The sequence below is a fragment of the Gorilla gorilla genome, chromosome 17 (genome assembly GCF_029281585.2).
Source record: "Gorilla gorilla gorilla isolate KB3781 chromosome 17, NHGRI_mGorGor1-v2.1_pri, whole genome shotgun sequence".
NCBI lineage: Eukaryota > Metazoa > Chordata > Mammalia > Primates > Hominidae > Gorilla > Gorilla gorilla.
In genome coordinates, this window is record NC_073241.2 from 86033804 (window position 1) to 86053409 (window position 19606).

Below are 19606 nucleotides of genomic sequence, written 5' to 3' on the forward strand. Positions count from 1 at the left end.
ATGGAGTCTTGCTCTGTCACCCAGGCTGGAGTGCAGTGGTGCAATCTTGGCTCACTGCAACCTCTGCCTCCCAGGTTCAAGTGATTCTCCTGACTCAGCCTCCCGAGTAGCTGGGACTACTGGTGAATTCCACCACACCCAGCTAATTTTTGTATTTTTAGTAGAGATGGGGTTTCACCATGTTGGCCAGGATGGCCTCAATCTCTTGACCTTGGCCTGTCTCAGTCTCCCAGATTGCTGGGATTACAGACATGAGCCACTGCGCCCCGCCAAATTTTTATTTTTTTTTGAGAGAGAGTCTCACTCTGCCACCCAGGCTGGAGTGCAGTGGTGTGATCTCAGTTCACTGCAACCTCCATCTCCTGGGTTCAAGCGATTCTCTTGCCTCAGCCTCCCCAGTAGCTGGGATTACAGGCGCGCACCACCACACCCAGCTAATTTTTTTATGTTTTTAGTAGAGATGAGGTTTTACCATGTTGGCCAGGATGGTCTCAAACTCCTGACATCAAATGATCCACCTGCCTTGGCCTCCCAAAATGTTGGGATTACAGGCATGAGCTACCGTGCCCAGCCTCAACTGACTTTACTGTAGATATACTTTGTTCCTCTGTTAGGTACTTTTCATTTGCTTGTTTCCCAACTATGGCCAGGTGGTTTTAAAACCCGCACAAATTAGGGATGACTTCTCTTCCTCTGACAGTCTAACTCTGGGTTTTTTTTTTTTTTTTTGGCATGAGATAGAAGTTTCAAGATAATTAAGAACCAACAACTGGATAACAGGTTTTTACTCTCCCCTAATTCCTTGGAAATTATAGTCCTAAGTACCATTCTTTCCTGCTCATTGCCTGAAAATTGGGGGTTTCAACTGTCTGAGAGGCCCAAACTGGGTCATGTTTTTCTGGACATTTGTGGGTAGATTGCAGTGGGGTATTACACATGCAAAGCCTTTGTCAACATGACCCCAGATGATCAAGGGGGAGGTTTGACCCCATTTATTGCTCTTCTTAGGACATAAATTATGGGCTAGGCACAGCATTCTTGCCAGCCCATAGTGTTTTGTGGACACTGAAGGTTAGGTTTCTCTGTGTTTATTTGATACATGAAGGTTAGGTTTCTCATCCTTTCAAAACAAAGAGGTGCTTTTAGCATATTGTGTTCTGTTAATATACTCCCAGGAAAGAGATATACAGGTTTGTTCTGCATCTCCAGTTAGAAAAATGAGGACAGTATCTGTCAACCCGTTTGTTTCCATGAGAAAGGAAAGAGAAAGTTTTCTGTGGCTGTATCAGAGGTGTGTGAATTCAGTGTTTATTCCTTTTTTTTTTTTTTTTGAGACAGAGTCTTGCTCTGTCATCCAGGCTGGAATACAGTGGTGCTATCTCTTCTCACTGCAACCTCTGCCTCCCAGGTTCAAGCGATTCTTGTGCCTTAGCCTCCTGAGTAGCTGGGATTACAGGGGCTCACCAACACACTCAGTAAATTTTTGTATTTTTAGTAGAGATGGGGTTTCACCATGTTGGCCAGGCTGGTCTCAAACTCCTGACCTCTAGTGATCTGCCCACATCGGCCTCCCAAAGTGCTGGGGTTATGGGTATGAGCCATCATGCCTGGCCCAGTGTTTATTTCTTGTAATGATATAGGTATGATTTGCAGAAACAGGTAAGGCCAAGCAGACAGTTTAAAAATCGCTTGGTCAGATGTGTGGTTGCCATTTAAGTTCTAAGTTGAGGAGTGAGAAAGTAGAAGGGCAGGACCAACAGAAAGCTTTTGGGAGTTGTAATACCAGGCAGTCTTTTTTCAGAAGGTCTAACTCCCTGAATGTGTGCAGCCCAAGGTTTGTGGGCATGGACAGATGACAGCGGACAGCTGAATGGTGTGTGGAGAATGGAAAGGGGCAACACTTTGAGTTCCTTAACAAACTTTAGAATATAAGGTCGGGCGCGGTGGCTCACGCCTGTGATCCCAGCACTTTGGGAGGCCGAGACAGGTGGATCACCTGAGGTCAGGAGTTTGAGACCAGACTGGCCAGCATGGTGAAACCCCATCTTTACTAAAAATACAAAAAAATTATCCAGGCATGGTGGCATGTGCCTGTAATCCCAGCTACTTGAGAGACTGAGGTAGGAGAATCACTTGAACCCGGGAGGCAGAGGTTGCAGTGAGCCGAGATCATGCCACTGCACTCCAGCCTGTGCAACAGAACGAGACTCTGTCTCAAACAACAACAACAACAACAACAAAACTTTATATTTTTAGAGCTTGCAGATTTAACCATCTCAGTCTCTAAAACCCATAAATATATAAGTGAAATTAAAGAAAGCATTTTAATATTTTAAAGGCATGAAGTGAAAAAGTAAGTTCAGTAGAAAAACATAAGAAATATTCAGAGAACAATGGAAGCTGGCCATTGAGGAGTCGTATTTTATTTATTTATAAATTGTTATAAAGCTTTATTAATGTAATTTATGGTAACATGTGAGTGATACTGATGATTATGCAGATGAAACTATTCAGATTAAATTAAAGCAGAGGTATTAATATGAGAAGAAAGTATTGAAAAAGGGAAACTTATGTTCTTGAAGAATTATGAATGTTTTCACATTTTCTGGTAGATACCTAAACTTCAGCAACACTTAACCCCTTCAGAAAATAAATACAATTACATTCTAAAAGATAGAATCTATGGTATATAATTACATAATAATAATAATGATGGAGATAATATTATCATCTTTTGTATTCATGACATGTTAGTCGCTGCATGAATTTATGTTTCGTGTTATTCACACAGCAATTCTATTAGGTATGTTACTGCTGTTAACCACATCACATAGAGAAAAGAGACTCAGAGAGGTTAAATGACTCATCCAAGTCAGACAGTTAGCAAATGGCAGAGCTCGAATTTGATCCTGAGTAGTCTGACTTGACAGCCTGAACTGATAAATGCTGCCCTCTAGCAGATTTAGTTGTCTATTTCAAAGTAATTAGTTTTCTCCAATTTTTGTCATTTTTCATTATTGATTTGCATAATTTATCTTTTAGTTTTTCATCTTTGATTATTCAAGTTTGGAGTTTTTCAGTTTTAGTCCCCTTTTATTTTCTTTTACTTGTAATATGTTACTTGCTCTTTAAAAATGTGGTATAGTTTTCATTCCACCTTGATTAATGTATACCTACTGTTAACATTTTTGAAAGTAGAGATAACTAAGAAGGTAAAAGGTCACCTGTTATTCTTCTACAATTAAGAGAACCACAATTTATATATATATATATAGTTTTTGTGTGTGTGTGTGATGGAGTCTCGCTCTGTCACCCAGGCTGGAGTGCAGTGGCGCAATCTCGTCTCACTGCAAGTTCCACCTCTTGGGTTCACGCCATTCTCCTGCCTCAGCCTCCCGAGTAGCTGGGACTATAGGCGCCTGCCACCATGCCCGGCTAATTTTTTGTATTTTTAGTAGACACGGGGTTTCACCGTGTTAGCCAGGATGGTCTTGATTTCCTGACCTTGTGATCCGCTCGCCTCAGCCTCCCAAAGTGCTGGGATTACAGGCGTGAGCCACCGTGCCTGGCCAATTAATATATTTTTGTACACGTTCTTCTAGCCTTTTAAAATCCATTTTATTATATCCATGTGATTATACTGTAGATACAGTTTCCTGTGCATATTGCATCTTCATTTAATATTATGACAAATATTTTCCAACTTATTTTGCTTATTCATGAGAGTAATTTTCCATTACATTGTGTGAGCATACCATATTTACTTAGCAATTCTACCTTGGGTATTTAATTGTTCCCAATATCTTCTACTGTAAATAACACAATATTGAATGTGTTTGTATGTAAATATTTTCTTTCATTTAGGATTATTTTCTTTGGATATAGTCTACTCAATGAAAGTATCAGAACCTCAGAAATTTGATATAATAGCTTATTAACATTTTTAAGGCTGCTGAATTATATTATGAAATTATTTTCTACTCTCAGCGCCCATTTCATTGCCGCTTGCCAGCACAAATGTTAGTTACTTATATGCTTCAGTTTCTACATCTTTAAAAATGGAAATAATAGTACCTACCTCGAAGGGTTGTTATGAGACTGTAATGAATTACTGCCAAGCAGTTGGAACATGCCTAGCAAAAAGTATCAACCCCCAAAATGTTAACTATTTGGCATTGTAATTTTTAGAATCTTTGTCCAAGTTGACAGGTAAAAATAGTATTTTAATGTTTGAATTTGCTTTTCTTTGATACTAGAAATATTCAAATTTTTCTAAAAGGATTTTAGTTTTTTTTTTAAGACATTTTTCTTTTTGTCCTTTGCTTTTTTTTTTCCTCTCCAAGGGTTATTAGTGTTTGAGCTCTTAACTAAAATATTAAGCTTATGTGGCTTCTGTTGTTGCTGGAATTTCTAATTTATTATTTACTATTGAATTTTTTAACCTACACGTATTTTCAGTTTTTATGTAATCAAATTTATTTTTTTATTTGTAGTTTCTTCCACATTTTTTGAAGCTTGAAATCTTATCCCACCCAGAAATGTGATAAGACTTGATGAGAAACAATGGCTAAATTAAAAACAAACATAAAATAATATATCTGAAATGTATTTATGATTGTGGGGTGATGTAAGGATAAAAAATATCTGCTCCTCTGTAAGCTATCACAATGTTATTTATTAAATACATGTTTTTTCTTTGATAGTATTTTCTTAATCTTGTATTAAATCCTTCATATTTCTTTACCATTTTATTAATAAGGAAGCAGTTGAAGAATTATAGAGTTCTAATTAGCCCACTATTTCTTCAGTGTTTTTTTTATACAGTGAATAAAGGAAGACATTAAAACTAGTCCTTAAAAGTTTTCTTGTTCACGTAATTATCCAATTAGTTTGTTAATCGGTGTTTTGGTTGGACCATATGGCCTTTTTTTCTAAAACATGTATTAAATAAACAGTCCTCTACTTTTTTTTTGAAATGAAGTTTGGATTTTTAAAGCTTTTTTTAAAGGTCTAGTTTTGTGAAAGTGTAGAAGTGAAATTAACATTTAATTTCATAGGCTGTTTTTTCCCCTTCAGGTAGAATATTTAACGTGATAAATGATGCATCTTAACTGCACATTTATGTTCCATAGCAAGAGTTCTGGGAAGTACAAGAGATAATGATTAAGAGAATAGTGGGATTGATTTATGAGCAGAAGAAACTGGTCATTTACAGCATGTCTAATGATGGCATGTTTAAAAGGAAAGACAATAGAATGTTCATGTGTTTAGCGACCATTCAGGCCAAGAGAAAAATTGTTTTGGGCACATAAGACCATTGCTCCTGAAATGATATGAAGAAAAAGAGTAATTTAGTTTAGAAAAACAAATTAGCAAAAATAGAAAATAAAAAATATCTATTATTTACACTGGGAGCTGTTGGAAAGTAGAGTCATCTCCCCAGAGAGCTAGTGGATGGGATAAACTAGCTGTCTCTGATTTCTGTAATTCATGGCAGATGCTTAGGAACAGGTTACATAAGAGGTTTCTGGGAACAGTTTAAAATGAAGTCTTGTAAAATGTGTAAGGTCAGACTGGGTGACCTAGGTGGTATATTCTGACTCTATCAGATTCTGTGATAGCTTGTGGCATTCTGCTGTTCAGCACTACTGAGGATTATTTACTGGCAAATCCAATGAGCCTTTATTTGGCTTAGGATGATAATTATTTGAAAAATAATAATTGACCTAAGAATATACTTGTTTTGGGCCAGTATTTTCTCCCCTCTCCTTGCTTTTTCATAAAATAAAAATAGAGTTTTTACTTGGTTAAATATTCTGTTGATTGTTGTTAGCCTTTACTTTTAATTGGCATTTGATGTCATTGGTGCATATTGCATGTAGGGCAGAATTAATACAGTGTTTGGAACATGAATTTGAATAGCTTTCACCTGTAAAATACTATCTAAGTTGATAGACTACTTCATCTGTGCTGCATAAGTTCTGTTCCATAACAATACAAATTTTTAAGGGGAATTTTATGTTTACATTCTTTAAGTCAGTTGATAGCAGCAGTTACTGAAGTAGAATAGATGAGACAGTCAATGGAGGTATAGGAAGAAAATCTTAGAACTTTTACTTACTTATTTTTTAATCTTAGGAAATTGAGCTTTATGAACATTTACTAGAAGGAGGGGCATTGGTGGCCTCACCTGTTTTGCATACCAGAGGGACACGCATCATCTCAGGCAAGAGTGGGTGAGCCTCAAGTGGGGTGCCAGAGTTACTTTCATCCTGTTTGTTTCCAGTTAAAATGTGCTTGCTTAAGGGATTTGCAGATTATATTATATAGTTCTAAACCTAGCCATCACAAAATGGGCAGGGAAAATATGGATGGGAGATATTTCTAATGAAAAATCTCTTCATCGGCTATATTACAAGTTTTAATGATCATTTGATCAGTCTGGGAGGAGGGCAGCAAAAAATTTATAATTATATGAAATTTGTATTTACATCCACTGTCATTAATAAGGAAACCTTCCTAAGGATCTATTTTGTGACATGAGATATTGGCTAATGTAATGTGAAGTTACTCACATTAGTGAGACATTTGAGAAATGTTTATTCTTAAATCTGTTTATTTAAACCTTGAGTCATCCTTTTAAAGTATATGTGTTTGTGCATCTATTACAATTTAGGTGATACGTTGCAGAGAATTACACACATACAATTTATAAATATACAACTATTGGGAACACATTTCAAAATTATTTAATGCATGTGTAATAGGAATAATTTGAGGCATAAATATTTTTCAAATAAGTTTAAAGATAAGAGGTTCACATTTTTTAGTTGTTGTATTATTATTTTACTTATACAGTTTAAATGTTTTATACATTATCTTGTTATAATGCCATTGGTGTTAAATCATGTTTAGGTGACTTTTCGAGGTTGAAATGGAAAAAGATGAAGTAGAATGGAATTAATCAAATTATAGAATGAGTCATTGCAGGTGAAATAGGTGTTCAGTAACCCAGATCTCTAGAATTTAATAATAAAGGAATTGTGCTAATTTAACTCATTTGTGAAGAAGCTGGGTGTAAATCAGGAAGAAATATGAGTTATAAAGTATTCTGTAAGAAGTGCTTTAATAATTTTGAGGACAGATAAGAGGAAACCAAGTTAATTGTGTTTTATCAGAACTTTTAAGTGCTTTTATTTAACAGAAAGCTGAGAATTATTTATTATTACTCTGTTCATTGTTTAAAATTAATATGAAATGTTGCTTGAATAGTCTTTTTTCCTTTTACACTTAAATAAGCTAGACATTTGCTTTGTTTATACCATTAATTTGTTTGCACACAGGCTGCAAAGGTAGCCATCACCTCAGAATTAATTAGTGAAATCAAAATTAATGAGGTTTTACTATATTGGGTCATTTCCACTTCAGGCCAGTTTTCTTTATATGAGTTGGACTAGCATTTTTTTGAAAGAAGAAAAATTAGATTTATTTTAATCCATATTTAAAAAGCACAGAACCATCTTTTCTTGTGAGTTAAGTACCTCTAATAACTATGCTTTCTTGGGCTTAGTAATATTGATTTTTTTTTGTTTTCATCCTTGATTATTTTGGCTATTTCCAGCCTTTCTTATTACAGTAAAGCTAAAGTTAACTCTTTAGATACTTATTATCATTTACAGAGATGGTATATCATGTTTACTTTGGACGAAACTTTTTTTTTTTTTTTTTTTTGAGATGGAGTCTCACTCCATCATCCAGGCTAGAGTGCAATGGTGCGATCTCGGTTCAGTGCAACTTCCGCCTCCCAGGTTCAGGCGATTCTCCTCCCTCAGCCTCCCCATCGGCTACTGTTTTGTATTTTTAGTAGAGACGGGCTCTAACCATGTTAGCCAGGCTGGTCTTGAACTTTTGACCTCAGGTGATCCATCCCCCTCGACCTCCCAAAGTGCTGGTATTATAGGTGTGAGCCACTGTGCCTGGCCTGGACCAAACAGTTTTTTGTAGATTGAGCTTGTTATTTGCAAATTTTCATTATTACACTATGTGAAAGGGGAATAAAAGTATTCTTTAAAACATATTTAGTTAAATATATGTGTCAGAGGAGAATGCGTCATGTAGAAATGAAAAGCTAGAATCTTGGTGTTAAAGCTCTTTTTTTTAACCTTCAGAAAATTACATCTCATAATCTACTTTTTAAAGCAGATCCTATGCTCTTATTTAATATTCATTTTGTAATTCCTTTATTTTTACTACATGACAGTAATAATGTAGAGTTTTTAAGTCTTATGAAGATAGACTACGTTTTCTTAAATCTTTGAAATTATCTGCCTGTGTATCTGTGGGGAGGGTGAAAGTTCTGACAGGGAAGCTTCTCATGAGGGGTTGATAATGCGGAAGGTCAAGTTTCTCATAAGAATGAGAAAACCTTTTTTCTTTGCTGAATGGCTCTAGTCCTCTCTCTGCTAAATTACAAACTATGGTAAGGAGATCTGTGACAGAGAGAGAGTATGCGTAGCTCAGTGGTTGTCAGCAGCTTTGTGTCACCTCAGATGTTGAGATCTCCAGTAGGGCAGAATTTTAGGAACACCTAACATAGTAGAGAATATTGGCAAAACTTCATATTGACTCATACTTCATTTTCTCTACTTTTTGAAAAGGAATGACTAGAGTATATGTGAGCATGAATGAAATGACTTTCGACGTGGGGACTAGCAAGTAGGTCAGTTAGATGTGTGGCACTAATTAGGGATTAGCTCTTTATAAAGAAGATTTTGGAGAGTTTGGGAGTCTAAGTAGCAGAATCAAAAGTAGGATCAGTGGCCAGGCGGGGTGGTTCATGCCTGTAGTCCTAGCACTTTGGGAGGCTGAGGCAGGCGGATTGCTTGAGCCCAGGAGTTCAAGACTAGCCTGGGCAACATAGAGGCTCTATTAAATATTATATATAGAAAACAGTAGTGTCGGGTGTGTGAATACTGTGACTGATCAGTGCCTGATGGAAGGATATGAACAGATTAAAAGGAATACTGTTTAGGCATCATTCTTTAAGTTAATTATGCCCATAGAAAAAGATAACTGTTTCTTTGATGAGGGCAATAAATAAAATGACCACTTTTTGGCAGATCGATGTTGCAAAATAGAATATTGTATTTAACCATTAATGTAGCAACCAACCCTTTTTATAAAATGAATAATGGATATATTTGACAAAGTCAGTACTGATGATAAGCTGTAGAAATGCAAAGCACCCATTGTATTGAACTCCCTGTTGCTTTGAATTAGCAACGTACATACGTAGCTGTGTGTGTGTGTGTGTGTGTGTGTGTGTGTATTTACCCAGTTTTGTTCTAACATACCCAAATTTAACTATATTTGTAGTTTGCCATTTTGTTTTGATTTGTTAATTATAAAACTAATTTGTGTGTGTCAGAATCAACTACTCCTCAGTATTTAATGTCTTTTGTTAAGACATTAAGAATCACATTTCATGTTTCAACTGAATGTTTATCAGGAAAATAAGTAAGCTTAAAACATGCTTAAGAAAATTCTATATAACGTTTTAATGAAGGTTTGTAATACTATTTCTCCAAACTTAGTTTTTTTTTAACTTTTAACATGAGTAAACACCTGTTATGCTGATTATAGTGTGTAATTATAATACACAAAGTACAAATGAAGCTAACAAAGAATAAAAATAAAACAGTTGAATTTAAGAATAAATAGTTAAATATTACTGTTATTTTTGTTTTATTACTGTGCAGCTTCATTCAAACATTGATTTTAGGTTGTTTACAAAAGTAAACATTATCTAGTAAGATAAAAATAAAGCTAAATCATGGTGAAGAGAATATAAGGGGAGAAAGCAAATGAGACCATTGATAGACCATATTCAGATACTTATGCCCAAGATCCAGCACTGTTATAGACAGAAAATTCAGTTCTGAGTTTCCAAAGTATGTTCACCTAAATTAGGTCTTAATAAGATTACTGTGGTCAAACAACTTTGGAGATGAATGGTGTTGTATCCCCTTAAAGAGATAATTACAGTCACAGCATTCTAAAGGTTCTTGGAAGTTCTGTGGTTAAAAACAACAGCTACTACCCAACCTCAGTATTGTCAGTATTTCCCATGCACATTTGACCACACTTTCCTCCCTTTTTTTCACCTAATACCTATCAACGTGTCCCATTTGGGAAAGATATTGAGATATTGATCTTTAGTTTAAAAACAGCCTGTTTGCTTAGGAGAACCCCAGCAGGGTGAGGTTTGACGTGTTTTTTCTTTAGATCCCATAGAAAGGAAAGAGTATATTTATAGTGCAGTGGGCCTCCCCCTCAATAAATAGCCACAATATGTACAAGAATGGGTTTCTGATGGCTGTTTTTATGTGGTTTCCCTCAGTATGACCTGAAAGCATAAACCAGTAAGTCACTGAAAGGTTAAGTTTTCAATTGTTTATAAATTGTTTTATAGAAATCTAGACTTTAATTTTTAATTTTTTAGGTCATGGGTTCAGTTCTCTCTTACCAGAGAAAATCTTTGATTATTTATATCTTGTCTTGTTCTAAAAAGGAGTTGAAGGGCAAAAACTAGAGGTGAGCAGAAAATACACAGCAGAACATTTAATTGGCTATTGTGTGGCTACTTGAGGTGATGCATCTGCTGACATTATAGATAGAAACCATGAAGGAAATAGGAATGCATATCTACAGATAATGTGAATATCTATGACTCCTAAGAAATGATCGTGGCAGAGGGACGGAGAGGGTATTGTTTTTGAGCAAAGGTGCAGGGAAGAGCATGGGTCTAAATGAAAGAGTCACAGACAGAAAGAAGCACTGCAGAAAGCAGCTCCCACAGCAAACAAAGGAAAGTTCACACTGTGGAAAGAGAACACCTAGTAACAGATCAATTTTTTCTCAGCTTTGCCTGCTCCAATATAGCAATCATTGTAATGAGGTCATCTTTAAATTTGAACAGTAGTTTTTCCAGTGTACCTTTTGCAATCTTTAATCTAGAATTAATTTGGTATAAAAATATTTTGATGATTGATCTGGGTTTTATGTATAATATAAAGGAACATATTTTTCAACATGACCTAATATTGTGGTTGTTTTTCAGTGGCAGCAAATGTATAATAAATTTTGCCTTAAGTTATTGAAAACAGGATCCATTTTATTCTAAATTTAATTTAAACACAATTAAGGTTTATTCTTCTTTTCAGGCAAGAGTACAGCACTGCATCTGCTCTGTAGCCAGTGACCACTCAGTAGGACTTCTAAGTTTGCGAGAGAAAAAATGCATAATGTTGGCATCTCGTCACCTTTTTCCTATTCAAGTAATCAAATGGAGGCCTTCTGATGATTACCTGGTGGTGGGGTGTTCAGATGGTTCTGTGTACGTCTGGCAAATGGATACTGGTAAGAACGAGTATGAAGAGATACTATAGAAAATTAAATGGGTGTATTTCATTTTCTAGAAATGAAAATGTCTTTTATATGAAGAAAAAAGCCTTGAAATGTAAAATAGTTGCTACTTTTATTTCTAATTGTTTAAGTGGCCTCTTTTTTGTTCTGCTATGCCAAATGTTTGTAGAATATTTCATGAATCTTTAAAAGCATGTAATTGAGGATAATATACAGATGAGGACAGACATATGGACAACAAAGTATATATGTTTTCTATATAATTCACAAGTAAACTGTGGACAAGAAGAAGAAATCATTTTTATCTCAGGTTTACATATGGTGAAAAAGATACAACCCTTTTTTCTTTGAACAGCAGAAAAGCAATGCTGGGCAGTTACTTGTATGAGGTAATTAAAATGAAGTTTTCAAGTTCTAGAGAGAACATTTAAAATTTCGAGTTTCAGAAAGTTTATGTATTGGGGGTATAATGTAGAAATAGTAATGCTTAGCTTAAAAGCACAGACAATGATATGTAATGTTTATACACAGACTGCCGTGGTTTTCCCTCAGAAATTTGTAAGTATATAACTAAATGTTTATTGGTTTAGGCCTTTGTGAAACTCATTGCTTTTTTACTTTCACAATTTTCACTAATCATCTATCAGTCATTAAAGTCTTTCTTTTGATTCCTAGTTGTACTAATATTTCTACTAGATTTTTTCCTTTTCTTCGTCTTTGTTTTAAATAGCATTTTTGGAATCAGACTATATACATATTTCTGCATGCACTATTGTGCGAAAGGGAGTTCTCTTAAGCCTTTTGGGAATAAATAGCCATAAGCTTCGGTAATCTTTTATTTATTGTCTTCATTTTAACTGGTAGTACATAGGCAATGTTGACAAGAGGAAGCATTCTTGAAGTCTGTCAAACTTCCTTGCTTTTGCATGTAACCTTTCTTTCTCTTGTCTCTCATTGTAAAAGAGATTCATACTTTTTGGTCAAGTTTTAAAAGCACAAAAGTGTTAGAAAAGAAGAAAGATGAGCCCACATCTCATTGCTCATTGGTAAATGTTAACATTTTTGGCACATGTCTTTCTAATCTCTTTCTGGGCATTTTAAAAAACAGAATTGCTGTCATACTACATATGCAATTTTATATCTTTCTTTTGTGTGTCTTTATGTTATGTCCTATCTGCTGAATAGCAGTCTTGTGTTTTCTTTTTTGGTCCACTTCATAAACTGAATATATGGAATTTGTCTTTAGTTCTAGAGTCAGACTGTTTAGTTTGAACTAGCTAGGATGGACTCCTAGCTAACACTGTGATCTATTCCAAGTCACTGGATATTTGTCCCTCAATTTCCTCATCTGTAAAATTAGGGTAATAATATTTTCTATCTTAAAGCATTTCTGAGAGAATAAAATGAGATAATATTTCCCTGGCATGTGGCAAACAGAATGTAAGTGTGTTTATATGTATGTGTATGTGTGTGCAATTGTAAGCTTGTGTGTGTGTGTATACATGCATGTGTATCTATTTCCTACTACTGTTATTAAAGAAGCATGCTGCTTAACTTGTTACTTTGTTGAACTTGGGAATATGACTTTATCTACATTTAGAAATAAATTTTTGGGAGTTAGTATTAAAGAAAGTTCTTATAGCAATAATGGCATTTGCAAGACACTGTATTAAAATACTATCAATATTAAGACTGGGTGCAGTGGCTCACACCTGTAGTCCTAGCACTTTGGGAGATGGAGGGGAGTGGATTGCTTGAGCCAAGGAGTTTGAGACCGGCCTGGGAGATATGGCGAAACTCTGTCTCTACAAAAAAAAATACAAAAATTAGCTGGGTGTGGTGGCACATGCCTGTGTCCCATCCACTCAGGTGGCTGAGGTGAGAGAATCACTTGAGACCAGCAGGTTGAGGCTACAGTGAGCTGTGATTGCACCACTGCACCCCAGCCTGGGAGACAGAGAGAGACTCTGTCTTAAAAACAAACAAACAAAAAAAACCCTATAACTATTAAATTAATAGCTGATATATATTAAGTAAAAATGTATAGTAAACTTGTCTAGGACTTGTTCAAATGAAGTATGATGAAGAGAGTATCATTTTTCTGAACTTTTCTGATGCTTAAATAGATAATACTTGAATATTTCAGATACTATAAATATATTTGTGAAGAATATAAAATGAAATTATTTACAAATGAGGCCTTACTGATAGACAAAGTTACTGTTCTAGTGATTTTTCTAGAAGGAAATGACAAATAGGCCCTAACTGTAGGGGTACTGGAAGAGGTTATTGTTATAATCAGTTTAGTGTAATTAAGCCCAATTTAGATAAAATACAGCATGTAATATTGAAATTACATGCTGAAGATTTGGGTAAACAATCAGCCAATATGACATTCAAGATAAATGCTATAGAGAAGCTGAATTTATTTTGGATTTCAACCATAATAGGAGGCATACATTGTTTTTTTCCTCCTTGCTGTTCATGCTGTAGCTAGTGATACAAAGTTCCCTGGGGAGTCAGTAAGGTACATCCTGGAGGTATTGACATTATTTATTTATTAAATTTATTTATTTATTAAATAAATAAAAAATGAAGCTAGAAAAAATCAGATTCAGCCAGGGTTTGATGTATGAAATGTATTTAAACTCTGAGGAGATACTTGATCTCTCTTGTTAGTGTTTCAGGAATGTATTTTTCCAAATGCAGCCATACCACATTAACCCTGTTTTGCATATTGGGCAATTTTCTAGTTATTGTTTTGAGTTATACTGATGTTTCTAGTGTAAAACACTTGAAGTGTCTTTCCTTTATACATTTATGCAGCACGTTTAAACATTTTTTTCCTTCAAATGAGTACTTTGTGTTTTCAGTTTATAGCTCCCTGTGAAATGCAGTCAAAGCTAGTAATACAAAATGTAGAGAGCTGGAGTTCTAGAATCTTTTGTTCTTTTATTGTGACATTTTCTTATATGTAATAGCAATGTAATAGTGATGTAATGGCCATGGAAATTATTCTTTCACATCTCTAAATAGTTAAAAAACTACCCAAACACTAGCAACAAGATTTAGCCAGATGAACCTCTTGCTTCCCTCTTATGAACTTATTAAAGGTGGGTCACTGACCTAGGTGGTTTCTGTGGAGCTATTGATGTGCTTCTGGGATCAACCGTCTCATTCTTCACATTTGATATTCCCAGTAAGTATGCAGTGCCATTCTCACAGGCCTTTGACAAGGTCAGAATCCTGTCTGTTTGGGAAACAGGCATGCTGAAAGTAATGACTGATGTTACAAAATGTTCTTCTTATCTAGCCATTACCAAGCCTAAACCACATTCTCATCTGGCTTCTTTTTATCATTCTTGCTACACAACAAAAGTGATTCCCACATCATATTTTTATTCCTTATGTATGATTATTAGATGTTCTTGTACAAATGCAAATACCATTAATGCTTGACAAATATTATCAGAAATTAGTGTATGAGGACTTGTGAATTTATTTGTTCTGTGATGTTTCTTTTTATGTTCTGCACTCCATGTTTTCTGATATTTCTCTTTTTGCATGTACTTCATGAAATATGCATTTGAGTCATCTTTTTGAACTTAAGTACCTAATAAAATCTAGCAGGGAATTATGAATTAATGTATATTTGTATGTCTTTTGAAAAACATATATAAAGCATGGCTAACAAAAAGCATGTGTTTCAGGGGCTCAGATTGTCATACAAGTAAAGTCTTAGTGACTGTTATTCTTCCTTAAGACTAATTTTTTAAAACGTTTTTCATGCTTTTATTTTGATACATTTAAATTGATGTTTTTCTCGTTACTAAAATTGCTGAAGAGAATCAGGAGGTAGTGTTGAAGTTCAGTCTTTTGTTATTAGTGGAGGGTTTTAGTAGCAAGTGTTTTCTTCACGTATTTGACCCTTTGCCAGTAGTATCTAATACAGTGGAAATTAGATCTTACATTTGTATTTCACTATATATTGCCATTACATCATCAGCTTTTCTGTACATTTTTGCTTTTCAATCTGTTACAAAACATGCTATAGGACAGGGGAAGACACAGAGAATGAATGGGTTAAGAAAAAGAGGTAACTGACTATAACCTTGGTAAAACCAAGTATAATCAGAGAGTTTCTTTTTTCTTTTTTAATGATTGACTTTATGAAATCTTACATATTTACCTACCTCTGTAGTTACCATTTTCATTGCTTCCCTTTTTGAAGGAAGGGGTTGTTAGAGTGGAGATATGACTGTGCTTACGACTCCCTCCTGTCACAACCCCTCCATGCAATTAATCACTAAGTATTTCCCATTAGGTATCCCTCAACTACTTTTTTATTATTTCCAGTGTACCATTGTAATTTATGGCCATATTTTTCCATACCTAGGCTATCTTTATTGGGTACCCTGCCTACTCTGTCTACCTTCTAATTCATCCTTTACTCTGCCAGGAAATTAATCTTAGGAAAGAAAACACTGAGAACCCTTGCTTCATATTAATGTCTTAATGAATAAACCATAAACAATATTAGTTCATAAAGCCTTCAAGACAAGGTCTTCCATAGTGTGGTACCTTCCTACCTTCTGTCTTTACCTCTTACTGTTCTTTTACACAGACCAGTTGCTCTAGTCAATAATAATTGGGTCACTCCCAATTCTTCTTGCTAGTATCATCCATATTGTTTTCATGATTTTCACTCACTTGGAACATTGCTTTTTTCTTTCCTTTTTTTTTTTTGTTTGAAACAAACAAAAGTATCTATGATATTTTAAGGAAATTTGAGTAATAAGAATGCAGTCTTGCATATTTACTTATGTAGTCACCATTTCCATTGCTCTTTATTGCTTTGTGTAGATGCAGATTTTTGCCTGGAGTCATTTTTCTTTTGTCTAATACTTAATTTTTCTTTTAGTGTAGGTCTGTAGGTGATGAATTCTTTCAGCTTTTGCATGTTTGAAAAAAACTCTATTTTATCTTCATTTTTAAAGGCTATTTTCTCTAGGTATAGAATTCTAGGTCAACAGGTTTTTGTCTTTTGCTGTCTGTACTCCAGCTGTCTTCTGGGTTGCATTATTTTCAGCAAGAAATCTGCTGTCAACCTTATGTTTCCTCTGTATATAACATTTCTTTTCTCTGGCTCCATTTAAATTTTTTCCTTAATTACTGGTTTTGAGCAATTTGATTGTGGTTTTCTTTATATTTCTTGTTCTTGGGGTTTGTTATACTTATTGGATCCGTGGCTGTGTAGATTTTATCAAATTTGGAAAACTTTTGGCCATAATTTATTCAAATATATTTTCTCCCCTCCATTTTCTTTTCTTTTCTTTGGAGACTCCAATTATATGTCTTTTAAGCCATTTGAAGTTGTTCTTCAGCTCACTGTGATGGTATTTTCATTTAAAAACTTTTTTTGGTTTCATTTTATATAATTTTTATTGCTATGCCTTCAAGTTTACTGCTATTTTCTTCTATAATGTCTAATCTAATTGTTCCCATCTAGTATATTTTTCATCCCAAACACTGTAGTTTACATTTCTGAAAGCTTGATTTTGGTACTTTAATATCTTCTATTTCTCTATGCAAAACCTTTTGAACATCTGGAATATAATTATAATAACTTTTAATGCCTTTGTCTTCAAATTTTAATATGTTTGTCAGTTCTGGGCTTGTTTTTCTTGATTTGATTTTTTTTTTTCACTCAGTATTGATCATTTTTTTGACATGCCTGGTAATTTTTTTTTTTTTTTTTTTGAGACAGAGTTTCACTCTTGTTGCCCAGGCTGGAGTGCAGTGGCCCAATCTCAGTTCACTGCAGTCTCTGCCTCCCAGGTTCAAGTGATTCTCCTGCCTCAGGCCTCCCAAGAAGCTGGGATTATAGGCACCACCACGCTCAGTTAATTTTTTGTATTTTTAGTAGAGATGGGGGGTTTCATCACGTTTGCCAGGTTGGTCTGGAGCTCCTGACCTCAGGTGATCCACCTGCCTTGGCCTCCCAAAGTGCAGGGGTTACAGGCATGAGCCACTGCTCCCGGCCATGCCTTGTAATTTTTTATTAGACACCAGATATCGTGAACTTTATTTTGTTGGGTATTGGATATTTTTGTATTCCTGTAAATTTTTTTGAGCTTTGTTGTGGGACACAGTTAAATTTTTTTTACCTTTTTTAATTTTATATATATATATTTTATTATACTTTAAGTTCTAGGGTACATGTGCAAAATGTGCAGGTTTGTTACATATGTATACATGTGCCATGTTGGTGTGCTGCACTTATTAACTTGTCATTTACTTTAGGTATATCTCCTAATGCTATCCCTCCCCCGCTCTCCCACCACCCCACAACAGGCCCTGGTGTGTGATGTTCCCCTTCCTGTGTCCAGGTGTTCTCATTGTTCAGTTCCCACCTATGAGTGAGAACATGCGGTGTTTGGTTTTTTGTCCTTGCGATAGTTTGCTGAGAATGATGGTTTCCAGCTTCATCCATGTCCTTACAAAGGACATGAACTCATTCTTTTTTATGGCTGCATAGTATTCCATGGTGTATATGTGCCACATTTTCTTAATCCAGTCTATCATTGTTGGACATTTGAGTTGGTTCCAAGTCTTTGCTATTGTGAATAGTGCTGCAATAAACATACGTGTGCATGTGTCTTTATAGCAGCATGATTTATAATCCTTTGGGTATATACCCAGTAATGGGATGGCTGGGTCAAATGGTATTTCTAGTTCTAGATCCCTGAGGAATTGCCACACTGTCTTCCACAATGGTTGAACAGTCCCACCAACAGTGTAAAAGTGTTCCTATTTCTCTACATCCTCTCCAGCACCTGTTGTTTCCTGACTTTTTAATGATTGCCATTCTAACTGGTGTGAGATGGTATCTCATTGTGGTTTTGATTTGCATTTCTCTGATGGCCAGTGATGATGAGCATTTTTTCATGTGTCTGTTGGCTGCATAAATGTCTTCTTTTGAGAAGTGTCTGTTCATGTCCTTCGCCCACTTTTTGATGAGGTTGTTTGTTTTTTTCTTGTAAATTTGTTTGAGTTCATTGTAGATTTTGGATATTAGCCCTTTGTCAGATGAGTAGATTGCAAAAATGTTCTCCCATTGTGTAGGTTGCCTGTTCACTCTGATGGTAGACTCTTTTGCTGTGCAGAAGCTCTTTAGTTTGATTAGATCGCATTTGTCAATTTTGGCTTTTGTTGCCATTGCTTTTGGTGTTTTAGACATGAAGTCCTTGCCCATGCCTATGTCCTGAATGGTAATGCCTAGGTTTTCTTCTAGGGTTTTTATGGTTTTAGGTCTAACATTTAAGTCTTTAATCCATCTTGAATTGATTTTTGTAGAAGGTATAAGGAAGGGATCCAGTTTCAGCTTTCTACATATGGCTAGCCAGTTTTCCCAGCACCATTTATTAAATAGGGAATCCTTTCCCCATTTCTTGTTTTTGTCAGGTTTGTCAAAGATCAAATAGTTGTAGATGTGTGGTATTATTTCTGAGGGCTCTGTTCTGTTCCATTGGTCTGTATGTCTATTTTGGTACCAGTATCATGCTGTTTTGGTTACTGTAGCCTTGTAGTATAGTTTGAAGTCAGGTAGCATGATGCCTCCAGCTTTGTTCTTTTGGAGGATTGACTTGGCAATGCAGGCTCTTTTTTCTTCCATATGAACTTTAAAGTAGTTTTTTCCAATTTTGTGAAGAAAGTCATTGGTAGCTTGATGGGGATGGCATTGAATGTATAAATTACCTTGGGCAGTATGGCCATTTTCACGACATTGATTCTTCCTATCTATGAGCATGGAATGTTCTTCCATTTGTTTGTATCCTCTTTTATTTCCTTGAGCAGTGGTTTGTAGTTCTCCTTGAAGAGGTCCTTCACATCCCTTGTAAGTTGGATTCCTAGGTATTTTATTCTCTTTGAAGCAATTGTGAATGAGAGTTCACTCATGATTTGGCTCTCTGTTTGTCTGTTATCAGAATATAAGAATGCCTGTGATTTTTGCACATTGATTTTGTATCCTGAGACTTCGCTGAAGTTGCTTATCAGCTTAAGGAGATTTTGGGCTGAGACAGTGGGGTTTTCTAGATATACAATCATGTCATCTGCAGATAGGGACAATTTGACTTCCTCTTTTCCTAATTGAATACCCTTTATTTATTTCTCCTGCTTG

General features: G+C 35.3%; 1 protein-coding gene across 4 annotated transcripts in view; it reads left to right on the plus strand.

Moving 5' to 3' along the window:
- WDR7 (WD repeat domain 7) overlaps positions 1-19606 on the plus strand; it is a 377480-nt gene that overhangs the window by 55305 nt on the left and 302569 nt on the right. For all 4 annotated transcript variants that reach the window (XM_004059459.5, XM_055368194.2, XM_019014016.3 and 1 more), the window contains exon 13: positions 11223-11418. In XM_004059459.5, coding sequence (XP_004059507.1) covers positions 11223-11418 — 196 coding nt within the window. The remainder of the gene's footprint in view (positions 1-11222; positions 11419-19606) is intronic.